At 41.2% G+C, this 18,784-nt stretch overlaps 1 protein-coding gene across 6 annotated transcripts in view; it reads right to left on the reverse strand.

Annotated features, from left to right (window-relative positions):
* The window catches only part of DYNC1I1 (dynein cytoplasmic 1 intermediate chain 1), a 296,927-nt gene that overhangs the window by 52,904 nt on the left and 225,239 nt on the right, over positions 1-18,784 (reverse strand). For all 6 annotated transcript variants that reach the window (XM_032874683.1, XM_032874675.1, XM_032874700.1 and 3 more), the window contains exons 11-14: positions 15,272-15,418; positions 11,200-11,313; positions 8,612-8,745; positions 4,737-4,881 (exon numbers count right to left, since the gene is read on the reverse strand). In XM_032874683.1, coding sequence (XP_032730574.1) covers positions 4,737-4,881; positions 8,612-8,745; positions 11,200-11,313; positions 15,272-15,418 — 540 coding nt within the window. The remainder of the gene's footprint in view (positions 1-4,736; positions 4,882-8,611; positions 8,746-11,199; positions 11,314-15,271; positions 15,419-18,784) is intronic.

Genomic DNA, 18,784 nt, shown 5'->3' on the forward strand with positions numbered 1-18,784 from the left:
AGGACTGCTTCTCTCCTGCCTCACCGAGAAAACAAGGTCACATGAGACTGCCCTCTGCTTTCATGCACCAAACCTACACCTGCACGTATTTCTCCCCTTTCTTCCCTGTTCCTTTGTTACAACAGAAGACATGTCACTGCCCAGATTTAAACTTTACCCTCTGCCTGTGCTATGCATCTATTCACTGAACATCTTCAGGAACCTTTCCCTGCCTTACACTTGCAGTGTTTCTACTCTTTGTCTTTGCTGGCGATTAGACAACACCAACATCCTCAAGAGTCTCTACAATCTTAAAAAAAAAAAAAAAAAAAAAAAGGAAGAAGAAAAACTCTCTCTACCTCCCATCTTCCTTTCCTCATAGCCAAGCTTCTTGATTTTTCTTCAATGCTTCCTTCTTTCCACTCATTCCTTAACCTGTTGTTATTTGCGTCCCGTCCCCAACACACCAGCGGAGCGGTACTTGCCATGGCACAGTGAGGCTACTGAATACAACAGACGTATTTCAGTCTGATGATACTTCCATGAAGTATTTGTTACTCTTGGTCACTCCTCTCTCTCTCTCTCTCTTTAGTTTTATATTATAGAAAATTTCTTTTTTTAAAAAAAGGATTTTTATTCATTTATTTGAGAGTGAGCAAGAGCGAGCATAAGCAGGCAGAGGGGCAGAGGGAGAGGGAGAAACAGACTCCCCACTGAGCAGGGAGCCTTACGTGGGGCTCAATCCCAGGACCCTGGGATCATGACCCAAGTCAAAGGCAGATGCTCAACCAATGGAGCCAATTTCAAACATATTCAGAAACAGAATAATGTCAATATCCAGCTTCTATATTTAACAATACTTGCACAGTCTAATTCATCTATGTCTACACGTTCCCCCTTCCCAACTGATTATTTTGAAGCAAATCTCTGACATCATGTGATTTCTTCTGTAAAATTTCAGTGTGCATCTCTAAAACATCAAACCACTTAAAATGATCAAAATAAAATTATCACACCTAAAAATAATAATTCATAAATATCAAATATCTAGTCAGTTTTCCCATTTCCTAATAGCCTTCTAATTTTTTTTAAAGGGTTGCTTGTCTGCATTAGGATCTATATAGGATTCATATTTTAAGATTGGTTGAAATGTCTCAAGTACCGTTTTGTTCTATTTTGTTTGATATGTAGTTTCTACCTCTATTTCTTTTTTTTTTTTTGAAAAAAAATTGAGATATTTTTGTAGAAATGAGATCAGCTGTCCCACAGATTTCTCCACAGCCTTGATTTGGCGGATTCCGTCCCTGTAGTATTTAATCTTTTGCATCTTTACGTCCTATTGCCTCTAAATTCAGAGATCTGGAGGAGTGACAGAATTTGAATTGGATTTGGGGGAAAAACCTACTTCAAAAGTGGTATTATATACTTCCATTACTGTGAAAGTTGTTTCTATTTTTACAATCTTATCAGCAATGACCACTACCTCATATTCAAATCCTATCTTCGTATATTAGCTGGAATATTTCTATAAAGAAAAATATCTCATCAATTATTTAGTACTCCTGAAGTAGAAATCATATAGAAAAGACAGAATAAATGTTTGATTCTTTCAGAACAAATAATTAATTCTTTCTTTTAGTTCTTAGTTTCCAAAATATTGGATTGGCTTTCCTCACATTCTCCAAAGATGATTAATGAGTATTTTTTTCTTTTTTCAGTCTTACTATGAATGCATGGAAACCAAGGAAGCTACCAAACACTACATATTTCTTGTCAAAGTCCTTAGAAGTCAAACTGAACAAGCTTCTGCAGGCTGAAGAATATCAATGAGGGTGACAGATTCATGAGTTCACCCTCACTGATAGTCCTTGGCCTGCAGAAGCTTATTCAATTTGGCTTCTAAGACCTTTGACAAGAAATATGTAGTGTTTGGTAGCTTCCTTGTTTTCTATTATGATGAAATATTCCAGGCTCATTTTACACATTTCCTGCTCCAGATCTAGAATCACTAATTTCTTCCAGGATCTCTGGTTTCTTTTAGTCAAAGTGGTACTTAGAGAGCACGAACTGGACACGAGGAGTGTCAGTACTACATTGGTCATTGTTTCTAGAAACTTTTTGTTGAATATGTATTTTTTAGATTTAAAGGTAACATATGCCACAAATTCTTACTAGTACATCCAACTTAAATCTGGGATTACTGCAGAGGTTTTACTCAATTCAAGCAACTCGTGTCTCCTTTCGACCCAGCTGATACCACTCTTCGATGACATGAACGCAATCATTTATTTCATGATACAAACACGACAGTAGCAAAGCACAGTTACAAAACCACCACCAGCAACGTGAGTACTAAAAGTAATTTAAATTTTTTTGTAGTTCTTTCTATCCTTAAAATATATCCATTTTAGAATGTATAGTTAAAACAAAGGATTTTAAAGTCAGATTCATTCTATGCTGTAATGGTTTGCCTCCAATTTGAACTGCACTAATTCTCTGAACCACACTTGATTTGTTTCATGTTACTTCACATTTTTAAAGATTTATTTATGTATTTATTTTAGAGGTGAAGGAGGGGCAGAGGTACAGACAGAGGGAGAAAGAGAGAATCTCAAGCAGACACCCAGCTGAGCAGAAAGCCCGATGCGGGGCTCCATCCCATGACCCTGAGGTCATGACCTGAGCAGGAATCAAGAGTTGGATGCTCAGCTGACTGGGCCACCCAGGTGTCCCACTTCACATTTTTTAGGTATCACTTTTAAAATTGTATTTTATTTTGTAACTATGGAAAATATTTACATAGTTCCTGGTTCCCAAGGAACCTGGTTCCCAAACCAAAAGTATAAAGTATCTTTTAAAAAGTATGGCTATTCTTTTTGTTTCTTTCAGAAATTCTCTTTGTTTCCTCCCTGTAAGGAAGAATTTTGTGTATATATGTCTATCTTTCCAACTTTTAAAAATATATAAATAAATATTAAACAATAACAACATACTACTTATTTTTCTCCACCTCCACTGCTTTTCTCATTTAAAAATATATCCTAGACAGTACTCTAGGATAGCATGAAGAAATCTTCTGCATTTCTTCCTAAACTTGAATCATACTCTCTTATGTGGACGTAGGTTACTTTTGATTTGTCCACAGCCTCAGTGATAGACACTTGGGTCCTTTCCAGTCTTTTGCTATTCAAGGTAGCCTTTCAATGGATCCCCTTCTGCAGATGTCTTTTTTTCTTATTTTTGCTAGTATAGCAAAGATTCCTAGAAGTAGGAATTGCTCTGACAATGAGCAAATATGCATGATGAATTACTTTTATATACTGCCAAATTCCTCTCTCCAGTGTTATGCCATTTTGTACCAGCAACAGCAATGTAAGAGAAAGGCTGTTCTTTTGGTCTCATCACAGACCATGTTGCTCTTGGATTTTTGTCAGTATGACAGTTGAAGTTTCTCACCATGGTTTTAATTTGGATTTCTTTTATAGGTGAGGTTGTTTTTCATGCAGTTGAGATCAATTCTGTCCTCTTCTCACAGTCCGTCTCTCAAAAATTATAAATCACCACCCCCCATTTCTTGGGTTGGTACTCTTTTAATCTCCTTTTCTAGTTTTATTTCTCCTGTTTATTTCCTAAATATTCCTCTTTATCTGGATCTACACTTAATGTTTCTTTTAAAATCCACTGCTTGGATTGTAAGAATGATTGCTATTCCTTTTTTAAAAAATTTATTTTAGATTATTTATTTGAGACAGAGAGAGAAAGAGAGAGCATGAATGGGGGGAAGGGGCAGAGGGAAAGGGCACAGCAGGGTTCCCGCTGAGCAGGGAGCTAGATGTGGGGCTTGATCCCAGGACCCTGGGATCATGACCTGAAGTAAAGGCAGACATTTAACTGACTGAGCCACCCAGGCGCCCCAGTGATTGCTATCCTGACTGGTACTGGATATGCACCTGCATGCAGTCCAGAGGTCTCCCTCCGCTTCTGTCACACATTGCAAACTGTCTAATGCAGATCATGAGTTGAACGTCCCAGCACCTTAAATTAACCTGCACAGTGCTTTTCACTGACTGGCCCTCTCTCTGGCGACCTCCAGGCAGTGAATGAAGTTACTGATTAGCTCAGTCTCCAGCTGTTCTACTCTTTTTTTCCCCTGGTCTCACCAACCTTGTATCAAATATCAAAGCATGTCACCAATTTCTGTTTCTTTTGCCTCATAAGTGGTTCTCGAATCCATCTATTTCTCTGCATCCCAAACTACTGGTTAATACCATTGCCATTTACTCCCTAGACTACTTCACCTTTCTTCCAGTGGCCTTTCCTTTCTTTCTTTCTTTTTTTGCTCTCAAGCATGGTCAGAATTGCCTTTGAAAACACAAATAATGGAGTGCCATTTGCCAGCTTACAAAGCACCAAAAGCTCCAAAAACGTCCCCAAAACCCAAGCCACCAAGTCCCAAGTTGTATTTCCATAAGTACATATGTATGTAGGTCAGTACTCTGGAGCTCTGCACAGTCAATGTAGAAGTGGAGGGGGGGGATGGCAGCCAGGAGGGGATGTTAGTAAAGAAGGACTTTCATTTTATTTGTATTTGAACTGCTAGAATTTTTAAAATTTAGAATGTTTTCAAGTATCCCTTATCTATTTAAAAATAAATAAAATGGACTGAGAAAGAGGCAGACTGGGTTCATCAACAGGCTGTGAACAGTCAAATTGCCCTCTTCGCCTATGTATTACCAGAGAACTTAAGACATTCTTACCTTTGTGGTCCACAGTTTGACGGTCCAGTCAAATGACGACGTGACAAACAGGTGTGAAAAGTCGATGGGGCCCACAGCCATGTGGCAGTTAATTCCAGTCACTGGTCCCTGATGACCTTCGAAGACCTCCCCAATACCTGCTTTGCTGCAGGAAGACCACACAGGAGCAGAATTTCAGTGACCTTTGCAGAGCAGCAATTGCTTTAAAAAACAAAACAACAACAACAAAAAAAACCCAACACACTTGTCTCTGCATGACCACTTCTCCGTAATTTAGAAGAACAACCATAAACTACCAAAAATGAAACCACTTTCACAGCTATCTTGAGAGAAATACAATGCTAGCCACTTCTGATGATTAAAAAATAATATGGATCAATATAATTTTTTTAACCTTTGCGATTTAATACCAAGTTGTGTCCTTTTTCGGGACAAATTTAATCCTTTCTCAGGAGTTCCTCAAATCCTATCATTGTTGATGGAGCACATCAATGGAAAACACACATACTTCAATCTCAGAAGCTTTCATGTTTTACCCAATAGGACTATACTCTCCTTATGATACATTGGCACACATTCCATTTTAACTCCTTCTGGGAACCCCATTGGCTACAAAAATCCTCACATCCTTGAACACCTACATTTATCTTTTCAAGAAAATTTCTTAAATGAAGTTGATATATCTCAAAAGATAATACTTCGTGGAAACTCTTGCCACCACAATATGCTATGCATAACTTAAATGTGATCTTTAGAAATTAAGATAGTCACTGAAAGAAGAGACGTTTTCAAGTCTACTGAATGTAACTTCCAAAAGGGCTGGTGCCTGGTTTTACTTGTTGCCAAGTGTTTGGCCTATAGTAAATGCTCAATAAATATTTGTTGAAAGAAACCACATGGGAAAAGAGACAAAACTTAGGCCTTTTCGTCTCTCCCCAAAACAAGAACATCTGAGAAATAGTGATACGCATTGTGAAAGTTATCCAAGGACATACGTTGCTTATGCAACTAAGCTGGGATTATTCCCAGCCCCCTGTTATCACACGATAGTCTGCGGCCCAACCAAACCCAACTAAAAAATATGCCCCAAATGCTGCATTTTAAAAATCCATGTGTATGAGGCTATAAATGAGACAAATACTTAGGGATTTTGTGGAATCTAAATATTATGGCACTGATAGTAAAATGAATTACGTTATTAAAACATCTGGGCTTCTGGAGCACCAATAAATGTCAGTGTGCTGAGCAAAATTTGAAATCATGAGAAAACTCTGCAGCGTGTGCTCCATGTAACAGGCACTCAAAAATTATGCCCAGTGAAACTGCTAACAGCAGTTCCACACGTGACCATTTAAACTCTTCTAAAGAACATGAGGAACTGATCTTTGAAGTGGCCCCTGGTGAGACTCCACTTGCTCTTAACAGCATCCTGAAAGGGTTTATAGGGTGCAAAACGAGGACCTTATTTAATTTATGGAAGTGGATTTTCACCTTCTGTATGTTAGGTGAAAAATAAAAATCCCTCTCTCCCCCACCCCCGTATCCCTACATGACCCATTTAAAATTGCTATGAAGCCAAATTCCTGCTATTTTACAATTTTATCAAGATCCGTGTTTTCTATTTCAGAGGAATGGGCCAATGTCAGAAGCAAAATCAAGGGCGTTGTGAAAAGATTTGTGGTTTTCACCCTACATACCCTTCTTTTGAACCACACTGCAAATTCTGATCGGGCTTGAAAAGGACAACAGCCATAGAACAGAAATGTTCACCATGTCAAACATTATTCACATTAGAGAAACGAAAAAAGAAAAAAAAAATCTGAAAGTTATCAGTGAACATGTTCTGTAGCTTTCACAGATAATTAAGGTCCTGGATTAAGCCAATGGAACCTATGTGCCTTGTTGGTTGTAATAAATGTGTAGACAATGCTGTGGCCCTGTATTTGGTCCCCTGCATTCTCTGCGCCTCTCTCGTGTCACTTATGACCTTCTACCCGTACCGCAGAAGCGTGTGCATTGGCCTTACTCATCATCATCCCTGTCTTGAAGGCAGGAAGCAGGTTTATACAATGTCTGCACGCCTGGCAGGCTCTAGAGGTGCCCTGGGCTCCAAGGTGTGCAGCAAAAGTTTGCATGAATAGACAACTTTATCGGGTCTTCTTATGTTTTCATAAAACTTTAATGCATGATTTTAGCCAGTTTTATGGGCATAGAACTGTGAGGCATCTCTTCCTACTCATCTTTAAATCATGTAAGCAGGGGAAATACTGCTTGTTTTTATGTGTAGGACAGTAGGAACATCACAGTTCATGTTGTGTGAATGGAAGAATCACATCATTGGGCTGCAGTTGCTTATTACTTCTACAAATCACAAAAACACAGGAGTATAAAATAAACTTGGAGCAACTTCTGATTTCTCATTAAATCTAAACAGCCTGGGGTGAGTACAAGAGATGAAACATCTATTGAATTAGAATTCCTAAGCTGAAAGAAAATTAAGTACCAAAGTGAACACAGTGAACCTTTTAAAAGATGGTGAGGCCACTCATTAAGTCTTGCATGCAATTTTACAATACTTCTAATTATTGGATTCTGTGTTATCCTGATGGGTTTCCAGGGGCATTCACCAATGTCTAAGTCAAGGCAGAATTCTTATGACTTGGAAACTTCATGGTGGCTTGTATCTTATACCATTCTAGCCTCTCTGATTAGGAGGAAGAGCCCCAAGGCATCTCTCTATTTTATCTGGGTCATCATTATTTGGGTTATTATTATTATTATTTCTGGATACCCCCTATAGATTTTTAGCTCCCCCCTTACAATGTGTCAGGCCCCGAGCAGGAAGATCTATGACGAAATGGAAAGAATTTAGTACGAGAAAAATGGCAGATGAGTGAATAGTTGAAATAAACTGTAATTAATACTATTGTAGGGGCACCTGGGTGGCTCAGCGGGTTAAAGCCTCTGCCTTCGGCTCAGGTCATGATCCCAGGGTCCTGGGATCGAGCCCCACATCGGGCTCTTTGCTCAGCAGGGAGCCTGCTTCCTCCTCTCTGCCTACTTGTGATCTCTGTCAAATAAATAAATAAAATCTTTTAAAAAATACTACTGTAGAAGCATAGACACAAATATATAAAATGGCACGCCTATCTTTCAGTCTGCAGTCCAATCCAATTTATGTGACTTAAATTTTCTCTGTATTACGCATCATCTCAAGCCACATACTCCCGTGTTTATCAGCTTATTGTCTTTCACCCTCAACCAGGTTATGACCTCCATGTCTGTTTTGTTCCCTAGCTCATCCTCATGATGTCACGGTGTTGGGCACAGGTAGGGTCTCAGTAAGTATTCCTTGGAAACACAAATGAAAACAAGGAAGGCCAGATTTATGAAACCATAAAGGAGGGGAGGGCTTTCTCTGCTCAAGGGAGTCAGGAGAGGCTTCCGTGTGGAAGGACCTCTGGGCTGGCTCTTGAAGGCTGAGGAGGAACGAATGAGGCCAAGAAGAGAGGAGAGGAAACAGGGTGGGAACTCATGGAGGTGGGGGGCAGTAAGCCACATTTGGGGATTGTTATCCCCCATGGGTGCATGGCTGGAGCCTGAAGGCTGACGCTTGGAAGGAGCAGGTAGTCAAGGGTCTTATATGCTATGCTAAGAAGCTTGGGCTTTTCTCCTCAAGGCAGTGTGAACCATCCCAGGCTTACAACAGCTAATGATCAGAGCAGACGGATGCTCTGAAGTAATGGGAGCTCGAGGTGTGACCTGTATGTCTTCACTTAGACTTTTCTCATAACGCAAGGTGGTTCTAATCCAGAATCCGCTAACAGACTCTCGGGAGTGAGAAACACGTCATCGGTAAGAAAACACAAAATCACCTTCCATGACGACAGGCCGTGTAGACTGTGCCCTCCTCACTGCCAACCACGAAGTTATTGACGTCTCCCGTCGGGAAAGCCATTCCGGTAACAGCCACAGGCTTGGACTTATTGTACACCAGCTCCATGCTCTCCTACCAAAACACGGCGTGGTTACGTTCCCTCTGTCAACTCCTCGCCATGCCAAAGATAGCACGGAAAAATCATTTGGCTCAATCGTCTGTTTGCTTTTCACACAGCGTTACAAAAGACCCCGGCTGTGCCAGAAACCACGCTTTACTGCCCCTGACATTCCTGCTTCTGTGTATCTCTGGTTTCAGGCCGGCTGGATCTCATCAGTGTGGGCTGCTGCTTCTTAAGTCAGGCAGAGATGACAGGTGAGAATTTCACAACTAATGGTGCAGAAACTAAAGATAATACTGTAATGGTTACACTTGTCAGCCCCAGGCTTTAATAAAACACACAATACCCTTGTATTTACAAACATTTTCGGAATCAGCTGTTCGTGAGAATACACATGTATTAATATTAGAGGTACTAAGCACATTTGTCAAAGCACTCCATGTCCTCCGTGGACGCAAACCAGAAAGTTGTCACTCAAGTCAGAAAAACCAGATTTCAACGGGGACGTGATTTAGCGAAGAGCAGTCTTTGGGTGTATAGGCTGAGCTAAGTCTTTAAAATAGCAAATGGAAGTGTTTTATCTCAGATTATTCTCAAAATTGGGAATCAAAGTGTATTTTAAGAGACCTTCTGCTGAATTAAGTTTAATGACAGGGAAGAGTAATTAAGGGTAACTAACATCCCTAAATATTTTCTGGCTATTTACATCAAACAGCCTACTTTGTGTACCTGAAGCAATTGAAAAAAAAAAAAAAATCATGGTAGGGGATCGTGTTGTTATAGTTGCTAGGGAGGTTAGTCTTTTCACGCAAACCAGTAAGCCAGGTCCTCTGGGCTGAGAAGTCCAGAAATCAGCTGCATGTGCTAAGGGTCTGGGTAGCTCAGCGCATACGGTCGTGTGACATGCTACCAGTACACGAGAGCGGCACACATGGTGCATGCATCTGTGAGGGGACCCTACGGTGGTACAGAAAACCGGACCATCCCATGGGCTTCTCCATCACTCAGATCAGCAGCAGGAAAGGTACAGTCTCTCGATCACCTTCTTAGAATAGAGAGGGACCAGGGTGACTGCTGAATGCTCCCGGGTCTGCCTACCAGCCTTGGACATCTCTGCACAAGGACCAGAGTGTGTGGGCACACTAAAACTAAAACTAATAGGGTCTTGTGGCCTCTGTACGATTGGTTTTAACTTAAACAAATACATGTTTAATCAGCCAAATGGGCAGTTACAAATTCCTAATTAGAGGGTTCATGCTTATATCTGTTTGTAATCTCCATGCTTTTAAAAACAACATATTGCTGATAATTTTAAGACAAAGTTATAGAATAGCCACACACAACTCCCGACTTGTATGATGATAAAGACCAAAGAAACTGAACTTTGATATTTAGGAGCTTATTGGCTCTTCCCCACCAACCCCCTCCCCGACCCAAAATTATAAAAAGAATTTACTTAGTCTTAATATTCTCTACATCTGTATTTTCTGAGACTTATGGGAGGTTCTTTACGGTTTCACATTTCCTTACGTGTCTTGAAATTCTAGTGTCTTCTAACATCGCGAGCCAGACATTCTAGGGTCATTATTCCGGGAAATGGAACAGAATGTTAACACTGAGAATTATCGTCTACATATCTTTGTAATTTTCTTGACATTACCTCACATTTTTGTCATGGTCTCTAACACTAAACCCCTCCCTGCGTTTTTAGTTGGAGGGCAATAAAATGCTTTTCTCCCCACCAAGAAATACGGACAGAATGCGTCTGCGTGTGTGCTGATGCGTGCTCATACGCAGCCTGTATGCACACATACTCTGCAAGTCGCATTAGATGCCTCCCCCCAGGGGTCTCTTCCCCTTTGCTTCATTGTTTGGTTTCCGTTAGCGTAATCAGTAGTGGTTTAGAAATTTTGGAACTTTTGCATTTTCAACTTCTCATTTGTTGAGCAAAGAATGGCAGGAGCCATCATAACCAACATTCCGGAGGAGAAAACAGATGGTTTGACAGATTCTTCATGCACGCAGGCGGTCGTCTAGGCTACAGATGCAAGCAAGGGCTTGGATTTCTGTTTTGTGGGGACACCTTTCCTCCAGGGCAAGGGCCCACAGGGGATTGCTCTGTGGGGCTCCGACTTCTTTTGCATTTGCTTAACCATGCTGTAGGGTAAGTAGGATTCATACCACAGGCAACTTCTATAATTACTATGCTTTAAAATGGATTATTTCATTTTCACTTGAAACTGACCTAAGGATTAACGTATTACAATAATTACATGATTTGCGGTAAAGGAAATGGGTTTTGGCTTCAGGAGGAGACTGCTGAAAGCAGGCCCCACTCTTTCAAGTGCATCCATTGGTTTTAGCTCCTATAGGATGTGAGGGTTTGGCTTTTAGGAACTATGTTCCATTAGGCAAGTATCTCTTTTAACCAGGATGCTTCTCTGTGTAGGGGAAAACAAACCCACCTGCGGCGTCGAGAGCATGTCCAGGCTCCAGGAGCACATTTTGCCATCAGTAGAGACGGTGATGAGGTTATGAGCATTCTGGGTCCCCACAACATTTACACAGTACACGGGATGCTGCGAAAACGTAAACACGGGGGGAATCAGACCACGATCCAGGAGGAAATGCTTCCATTGGCGTGTCAAACGCATTACTCTAAAATGAGGATTAAAGACTGACATAATCCTACAGTAACACAAGCCTCAGGTCATTTGCCACTTTTGATTCGAACCTGATTGCTTTCTAAAAGCTCTGGCAGCAACGCCTAGTAGTGGAAACACTTACCCAGCTTCACCTTGCTCCGTCAGAGGTAGTCCGCCGGAGCTGAGGGAAGCTGCCACAAACGATGATTGATGGGGACAAAGCCGCACACAGCTCGGCTGCTAAGCTCACCGTGAGTGATGAAAAAAGGCAGCTTTCAAAAGAGTACAACTACTGACTTTTGGAACAAGTATGTGTCACTAAATTTGGAGGGTGCTGCATTACAGTCACAGGGCCAAACATTCGTTCACATTTCTTTGTAAAAAAAGTGGTTAAAACTCATCAGCCTCTTTAATTTGAGGGAGAGATATGGGTAGTAGGGCTTACTGGCATCATGCACCTCAAGAGAGAAAATTAGGCTCATTTCTGTTGATCAAAATCTAGGATAATGATAGATTTATTTTTCAAAACATCAGTTGGGCTATGACGGAAGCTTCGATTTGGCCGGGGCCTTGAGGAAGGTTATTGATACATCCCGGGAATCGTAAGCAAGATGCTCCAACCTCCCGTCATAGCTCTAGGAGGTTACCCTACTCTGTAGAATCCTAAATGGTAAGCTAAAATCATTTGCAGCTGCACATTAAATGCTAAATGGAAGGTTAGCAGAAGCAGAACCTAGCAGTCCTGTGGGTCAGATTTCAGGCAGCTTAGCCATCCTGAGCCAAGCCACAGCTTAGCTGGGGCCTCTCTGTGCAAATAGCTGACAGTCGAAGTCTTACTCTTGATGAGTTACTGTCCGTAGTACCTAGCCACAATGACAATGAAACAATCTTTAATATTGGAAAGTTGATATTATATAAAGGATGGTTCCCAAACTATTATTATCGTATAAACTCCTGGTCAGAGGGAACCGTAATCATCATCTAGGGCAGCCACTCATCTGACTCCACCAAGAGGTGGTCCAAACTCCGCAGAAACACCTTTCTTAAGGGTAGTCAGTTTTTGCGCCGATGCCTGGGGAGTTCTTCCTTCCACCACTGGGGATAAAGAAAGCTCGAGGAGAGGCTTGTATTTAGTACAGTGCCCTCTGGGACCATATGCGTCAAGTCCAAACAATATTTATAGGTTGCTGTCATATACCTCTCTCCCCCAGTCTTGTCTTCCTCAGACTAATCCTCACCAATTTCTTCAATGGGTCTCGAGTACTCGGCTTTCGGGCTTTCAATACCCTCCTGATACTGGTCATTCCCTTTTGAGTATGTCACGTTTTGTCTGAGCTCCTCTTACAGCCAAGTTCTGAGAATGAAACACCACTGTTGACCTATATTCTGATCAATAGAATATAGAAATCTAGGAAATGTTGAATTTTCACTTCTTGCGTGATCAAAAGTCTGCCTGTACTGACGTATGCTAAGATGCCATTGGATTTATTGGCAATAGCATCACCTCTTTTACCTGTGCTGATGGACGGCCAACTGAATCCCTAAGTCTTGTTCATGGCACGTTCCTACAGAAACTTTCAATCGCCCTTGGAGGCTGTGGCCAGTGGTGAGTACAACAAGGATCTGAAACTCACTGCTTTCCTGATCAGGTCTCTAAGTTTCAAGAGGACTGACCAGTTGTGGGACTGTGCACAGTGGTTTTTCCCAAGCCTCTGGCATGTGTGGAAGGTGTAGCAGTGAGCAATGAAACTCAAAGCCCCAGTCACATTCATTCAAAGCTCTGTGTGGAAATCAAGTGGGAGAATGGATGAAACAAATTCTCACCTAAAAGCAGCAGACAGTCTCACCGAAGCATGGGAAGGCACGGCCCAAATGCTGTTGTGAACCTACAATCCACCTAGTGAGTTTTAGCAAGAGTCCAATGGGGTTTCTTTGTTAACCACCAGGCATCAACACAGAGCACCAAAATTCTAGTGGATTGGGACTCCTAAGGGTGGCTACAGGAGGGGAAGGAAAGCGTCTAGAAGAATGTGTAGAGCCAACTGCCTAGAGAAAGAATGTGCGTGGTAGCCCCTCCCTGCCTTTAATCAGTACTACTGGCCTGTGCTTTCATGAGTAATAAAACTCGGCTTAAAAGAAAAGAGAGAGATGTAAAGAAACCAGAACAGAAGCAGACACGTGGGAAAGCCTACACACACACACACACACACACACACACACACAGGCATCCACAACTCTACTTAATGGAAAGAAAAAAGCAAAGCTACAGCTCATTTTTCCAGTATACATGCCAGATTGTTTTTATTTATTTAAGGAATAAACTTACTGTGTGGCAGAAGGGTTTTTTGCTTTAATTAGGATTTCCTGTTGTCCCAAATGCATATGTGTGGTGGGTGTGAAAGGAAATTAGTAATCTGTGGCAGGCCTCTTTTTTCTTAACCACTTTTGATCCTGGTACCAATCAGCCAGGCATTAGTGGAAGTTGAAAGGGAGTCACAAAATTAACTGTGCCCTTTTAGCTATGGACTCAACAAAACGCAGCAAAAGAGGGGGAAAAAGTATTTTATTTTCAAACAGAAACAGGTTACTGTTTGATAATAATGGTATTTTAGTTGTGATGCTTGTATCCTAAGTTACTTGACAAAGAAAGCTTGACTCTTTGGAAGAGCTCTTGGATATGGATTTCTTCCTGAAACTTATTGCTCTAACGTTTGGATTTATAATTTTTGAAATTTCGCAAGATATGCTCGGAAACCCACCAGATATCCATATCTAGCCAAGAAGTGCTTTCACAGGACTTGAGCAAACACCTGCATCAAGCCATCTTCTCCTGGGTCACAATTTTCTGTTATTAGTTTGCAGAAATGGGGTAGGCAAGAGCAATTTTCCAAGATTCTCAAGAACTAGTTTCACCTGCATGTGTCTTAGGCCCAAGTCAATCAGAATTAAGGCTGACTTGGTATTTGTCATTTCCCATTGTCAATCTTACAAGGGTGGAAGAATTTTCCTCTTCATGGTCTTAGCTGAAGCAGCTAGCAGTCCTTTTTTAAAGCTAGAATGGTTTTGAGGCCAGCAGATGGAACAAATGAGGCAACCACATTAAGGAAATTGAAACAATAGTAGAGCTGTATCTTTGGGCATAATTTGGGCACTTCAGAGAAAGAACATCAGTTACTCTGAATGTCAAGGTAGCAAGGATTGATGGAGACATGCCTGTCTTCTCATTCCTCCTAACAACTGCTAAACACACCTGTCATTCTCTTAAAGGAAATGACAGAGTAGTTGTCTTATGAACACTATACTGAACCTCTTCTGCTAAATTGTGGGTAATGGTTTTGAGATGTTGACTTTTAACCCGTGGGATTATATTGTCACTGTAGACTTTACTGTTGAGACTTACAACCATGCATTCCAGAATTTAAAGTCATAGCACTCCCTCAAATCACAAATGGAAAAGGACTGTTGGCAAAAGTCCCATATACCATCCCTAGACATGAAATGCTTACTCTTCATGGCCCATTTGAAAATACGAGTTTCCACATTACAATGTCAGTGCAAAAAGTTTCTTCACAACAATTTCACAGCTGCCTCTTCCAAAGTTTCTCCCTGTGTCCTTTTGTAGTTTTAATCCATCCCCACCACACCAATGGTCTTTGGTGCATCCAGAGAGATCCCTTCTCTGTGCTAAAACTTGTAGATAATTAAGAGATTTCTCTACACCCAGTGCTTCCTTCGCCTCCTTTTCACTTGGCTTTATTTCGGTCAGTCAGGATACACTCATTACAAATTACACGCTTCTAACTTGGAGTTATTGACCACAGGCGTACTTCTGTCAGTTATCCCCTTTCAGGGCTTGGGGTGGCTGACAGGGAAATGACAAAATCGGACTTACCGTGTGTGCAGCAGCTGACAAAGGTGTCCTCTGCACTGGTGTCCTTCGATGACTGCGATTATCCCACAGGACAATCTGGCCCGAGTAAGTCCCACCAACCACCAAGTTGGGATGGAAACGAGCGAAGCACACGGACATCACAGAGGACTGGGAGGAGAAAGGGGAGAAACATGTACCGTGAAATGGGTGGAGAAGGCTTGTTTCTTCCTGAAGAGAAAACAGCTCATCACATCAACTCAACACATCCTGGAAAACATAAAGCAATTGTTAAATGCATAGTTAGTAGAATATTTTGTGCCTGGACACAGACTCTTCCCTTGAGGTGTTGGTCAATGGTTACCAAACTTGAAAATTGACATCCTGACCATGTCTTCAAATAGGCATAAAACCTATCTTGTGTGCATCATTGTCTTGTGGTATCTAAAGTTTGGTTTGTGGACATTTCCCATTTTATCAACACAACTGCATCAGAAGTAATATTAATTCTCCACAAAAAGTCTTTACAAAGCAATTCTTTACTTTGAGGGCATGGCCACATCGAGCTGTACTATATACAGTGTTGGCAAAGTTTCAAGGACCTTAAGACGTGGTGCTTTTTTAGGTTTTGTGTTTTCATCTTAATGTAGACTTCTAGGAAGTATACTGACCTCAGACTGCTCCAACTGGTTCCTCCCCAAATTCCCTCACCTCCCATGGGCATTCTCCTGACCTTGATCCTACCCACTTCAGACAATTCTTAATGTTATTCTTTGCCTATTTTAACAAACAGTCAGAAGTGGATTTCAGTCCAACTCTACCAGGGTCTGTCATAGCGTCATGAATGTGGTTTCTGAAATTCCGCAAAAGACTACTGGGCACTATGTTTTAGAGGAAATTACTTAGAACCATGATACACTTAAAATCCGATAAGTTGGCCATTCCACAGTTGCAAAAAAGTCCATTTTGATTCTCACAGTGCTTCCATGTTTGTGTTTGTATGTGGAAGCAATTTAAAAAAAAAATAAATACATTTCATCCTTTCAATAACCTTACATATGAGAAAAGCATTGTGCCAGGCGTGATGGGAATATAAAGGGAGTCACTGTGCTCAACAAACTTGTGCCGTGATAAAGGAAACTAAAATGCTCCCATGCTGGTGACCAGAGCTGCATATGCTGCTAGTCTAGGCCTTCCTAAGAAATAGAGAAAGACGCCTCTCTGCATAGACATAGTCACGTGGGGGTCACATGCCTGGGTGAGTGGAGAGTAAGGTGGGTGGCTGTCTTCACTTGTCCCTTGCTTGACATCCTTGTGCATTTGAACACACAAAGAGCAGTCTTGAGGGTGATGCCCTCCATGACTAAATCATCACAGTAGCACGTGCGCGTGTACGTGTGTGTGACGGGGGTGGTGGGTAAGATTAGGTTTAGCTAGGGAAGGGGAGCAAAGGGGAGAGCGGAAAGGGTGGATGGTTAGCAAGACCTTGTGAATGGAATGTTTCACGCCTTGAAGTAGCTACGGAACACCCAGCAAGTGGAGAGGAGAAGAAAATAGGCGTTCCTGAGAGATGGGGTAATAGGTTGAACAGCCCAAACCAGCGGTCTGGTTTTGATGGGAAGGAGCTTGCAAGGAAGAGGCGGGTCGTAGGGAATGTGGCTAGAGGGGAAAGTCACCTGGGCCAGACAAAAGAGAGCCTTGAATGGCAGGCGCTATCTGGATTTTTTCCAGTGGGCGATAGTGATTAATCACAGCTTTCTGAGGAAAAACGTGAGAGGATCAAAGGTTGTCAGTGATAGGCCACAAAGTAAAAACGTGACTGAAAAAAAAATTATTATCTCTTCCTGACTAGGAAGCTAAACGTCCACTTCTAAAAAGATCGGATCTACTCTTAGCCCAAGTATTCCTTGTCAGAAAGAGCCTCAGACACGCTGAGGTAGAAGAAAGAATGCAGGCTCTTTTTTCAATGTCCTGTTTTCCTAGTTTGAATGATTTTCAGTTCCAATTCCTTGAACACGATTAGATGGAGAACATGCTTGGGCCCCAATCTGGTTTTCATAAAGTTCAAGAATAACTCTCAATAATGATACTGAATTAAAGAAAAAGAAAATAATGCTGGTCAGCTTCTTGTTTTACACATCCCACAGAAGCGATTCTTAGTTTTCAACTGATGAAATTCTTATGTTGCTTGAGCTATGTGGGAAACATTTTCTTTAAAGCTTCAGAGAGACTTAAAATTACCCAGGTGGTACCAACAATTGAATTTACCAAAGCTCCAATCAATATGGATAAAGGAATGTCATTAAATTTGAAAAATCCAGAATTCAACCACTTGATTGCTTCTGTGTTTTAGTTAAATCTCAGCAAATGCCACTCCAAACCTTGCACAGTTTGTTAAGAGACTAGAGAAAAATAAACAGTGGAGTTATTTCTACGAAACTGAAACACATAGCTGTCAATCACCTAGAATCCAATTCCACCAAGGGAGAACGCTGTCTGATTCCTACTTTTTCATTATTTGTTCATTATTCACTTATTCATCAAACACATAGTGCCCACCAAGTACTAATGAAACCATTTCAAAGAGCTTTAAGTGTGACAAATATGTGCAATCGAGAATTCAGAGTTCTATTTGCATTTGATAAAAAGTCAAGTTCATGCTAAAAAAGAGTCACGGTATCTTAGAGCCCAGAGTTCTACCACCAAAGTCTACTTGTTCTGCTGCAAACCAAAACATGAGGACAAAGAGCAGACACACTTATTTTTCTTTTCTTTTCTTTTTTTGTTTTTAAAGATTTTATTTATTTATTTGACAGAGAGAGATCACAAGTAGGCAGAGAGGCAGGCAGAGAGAAAGAGGAGGAAGCAGGCAGCCGGCTGAGCAGAGAGCCCAATTCGGGGCTCGATCCCAGGATCCTGAGATCATGACCTGAGCTAAAGGCAGAGGCTTAACCCACTGAGCCACCCAGGTGCCCCTTATTTTTATTTTCTATTTGGAAGATTAGCAATGGAGGAGTAGTTATGTGAGTATCAATTTCACTTATATTTTAAGCTTCGTACATTAAGTGTCATATGTATTCTAGAATAGAAAGGCTCAAGACATCTCCAGGGTGGGCCTCATTTGACATGCTGTCATTCATATGGACACACGAAGGCAGGAGGATCTCAATTACCTAGATGTAAAGTTTAAAACGTAGTCATTTCTTGAGATGTTTTTAAGTACCCTGAGGTTTGACGTAATGGTGGCAAACATCTGGTTGATTGACTGAAGTTTTTACTTTTCATCCAAATGTTTAGGTTCCCTTGGTCACATGGGAACAGTCCCCCAATTAACGGAGAAAGTTCTTCTAATTTGGAAAGTTGGCATCAGCCCCTAGGAGGAAAGTCTTAGAGGAATCCCTCTTATGGCTCATACAGCTACTGACCTAGTTGTTGCCAATTGTCTTGGAATTTATTGACTGTTAGCATAAGGAGCAAAGGAGGACATCACCCTGTCAGTTATAAGGATTTGGTAAAGTATAAAAAGAACATTCCAGA

This window comes from Lontra canadensis, unplaced genomic scaffold (genome assembly GCF_010015895.1).
Source record: "Lontra canadensis isolate GAN:19392208 unplaced genomic scaffold, GSC_riverotter_1.0 scaffold2, whole genome shotgun sequence".
Classification (NCBI taxonomy): Eukaryota; Metazoa; Chordata; class Mammalia; order Carnivora; family Mustelidae; genus Lontra; species Lontra canadensis.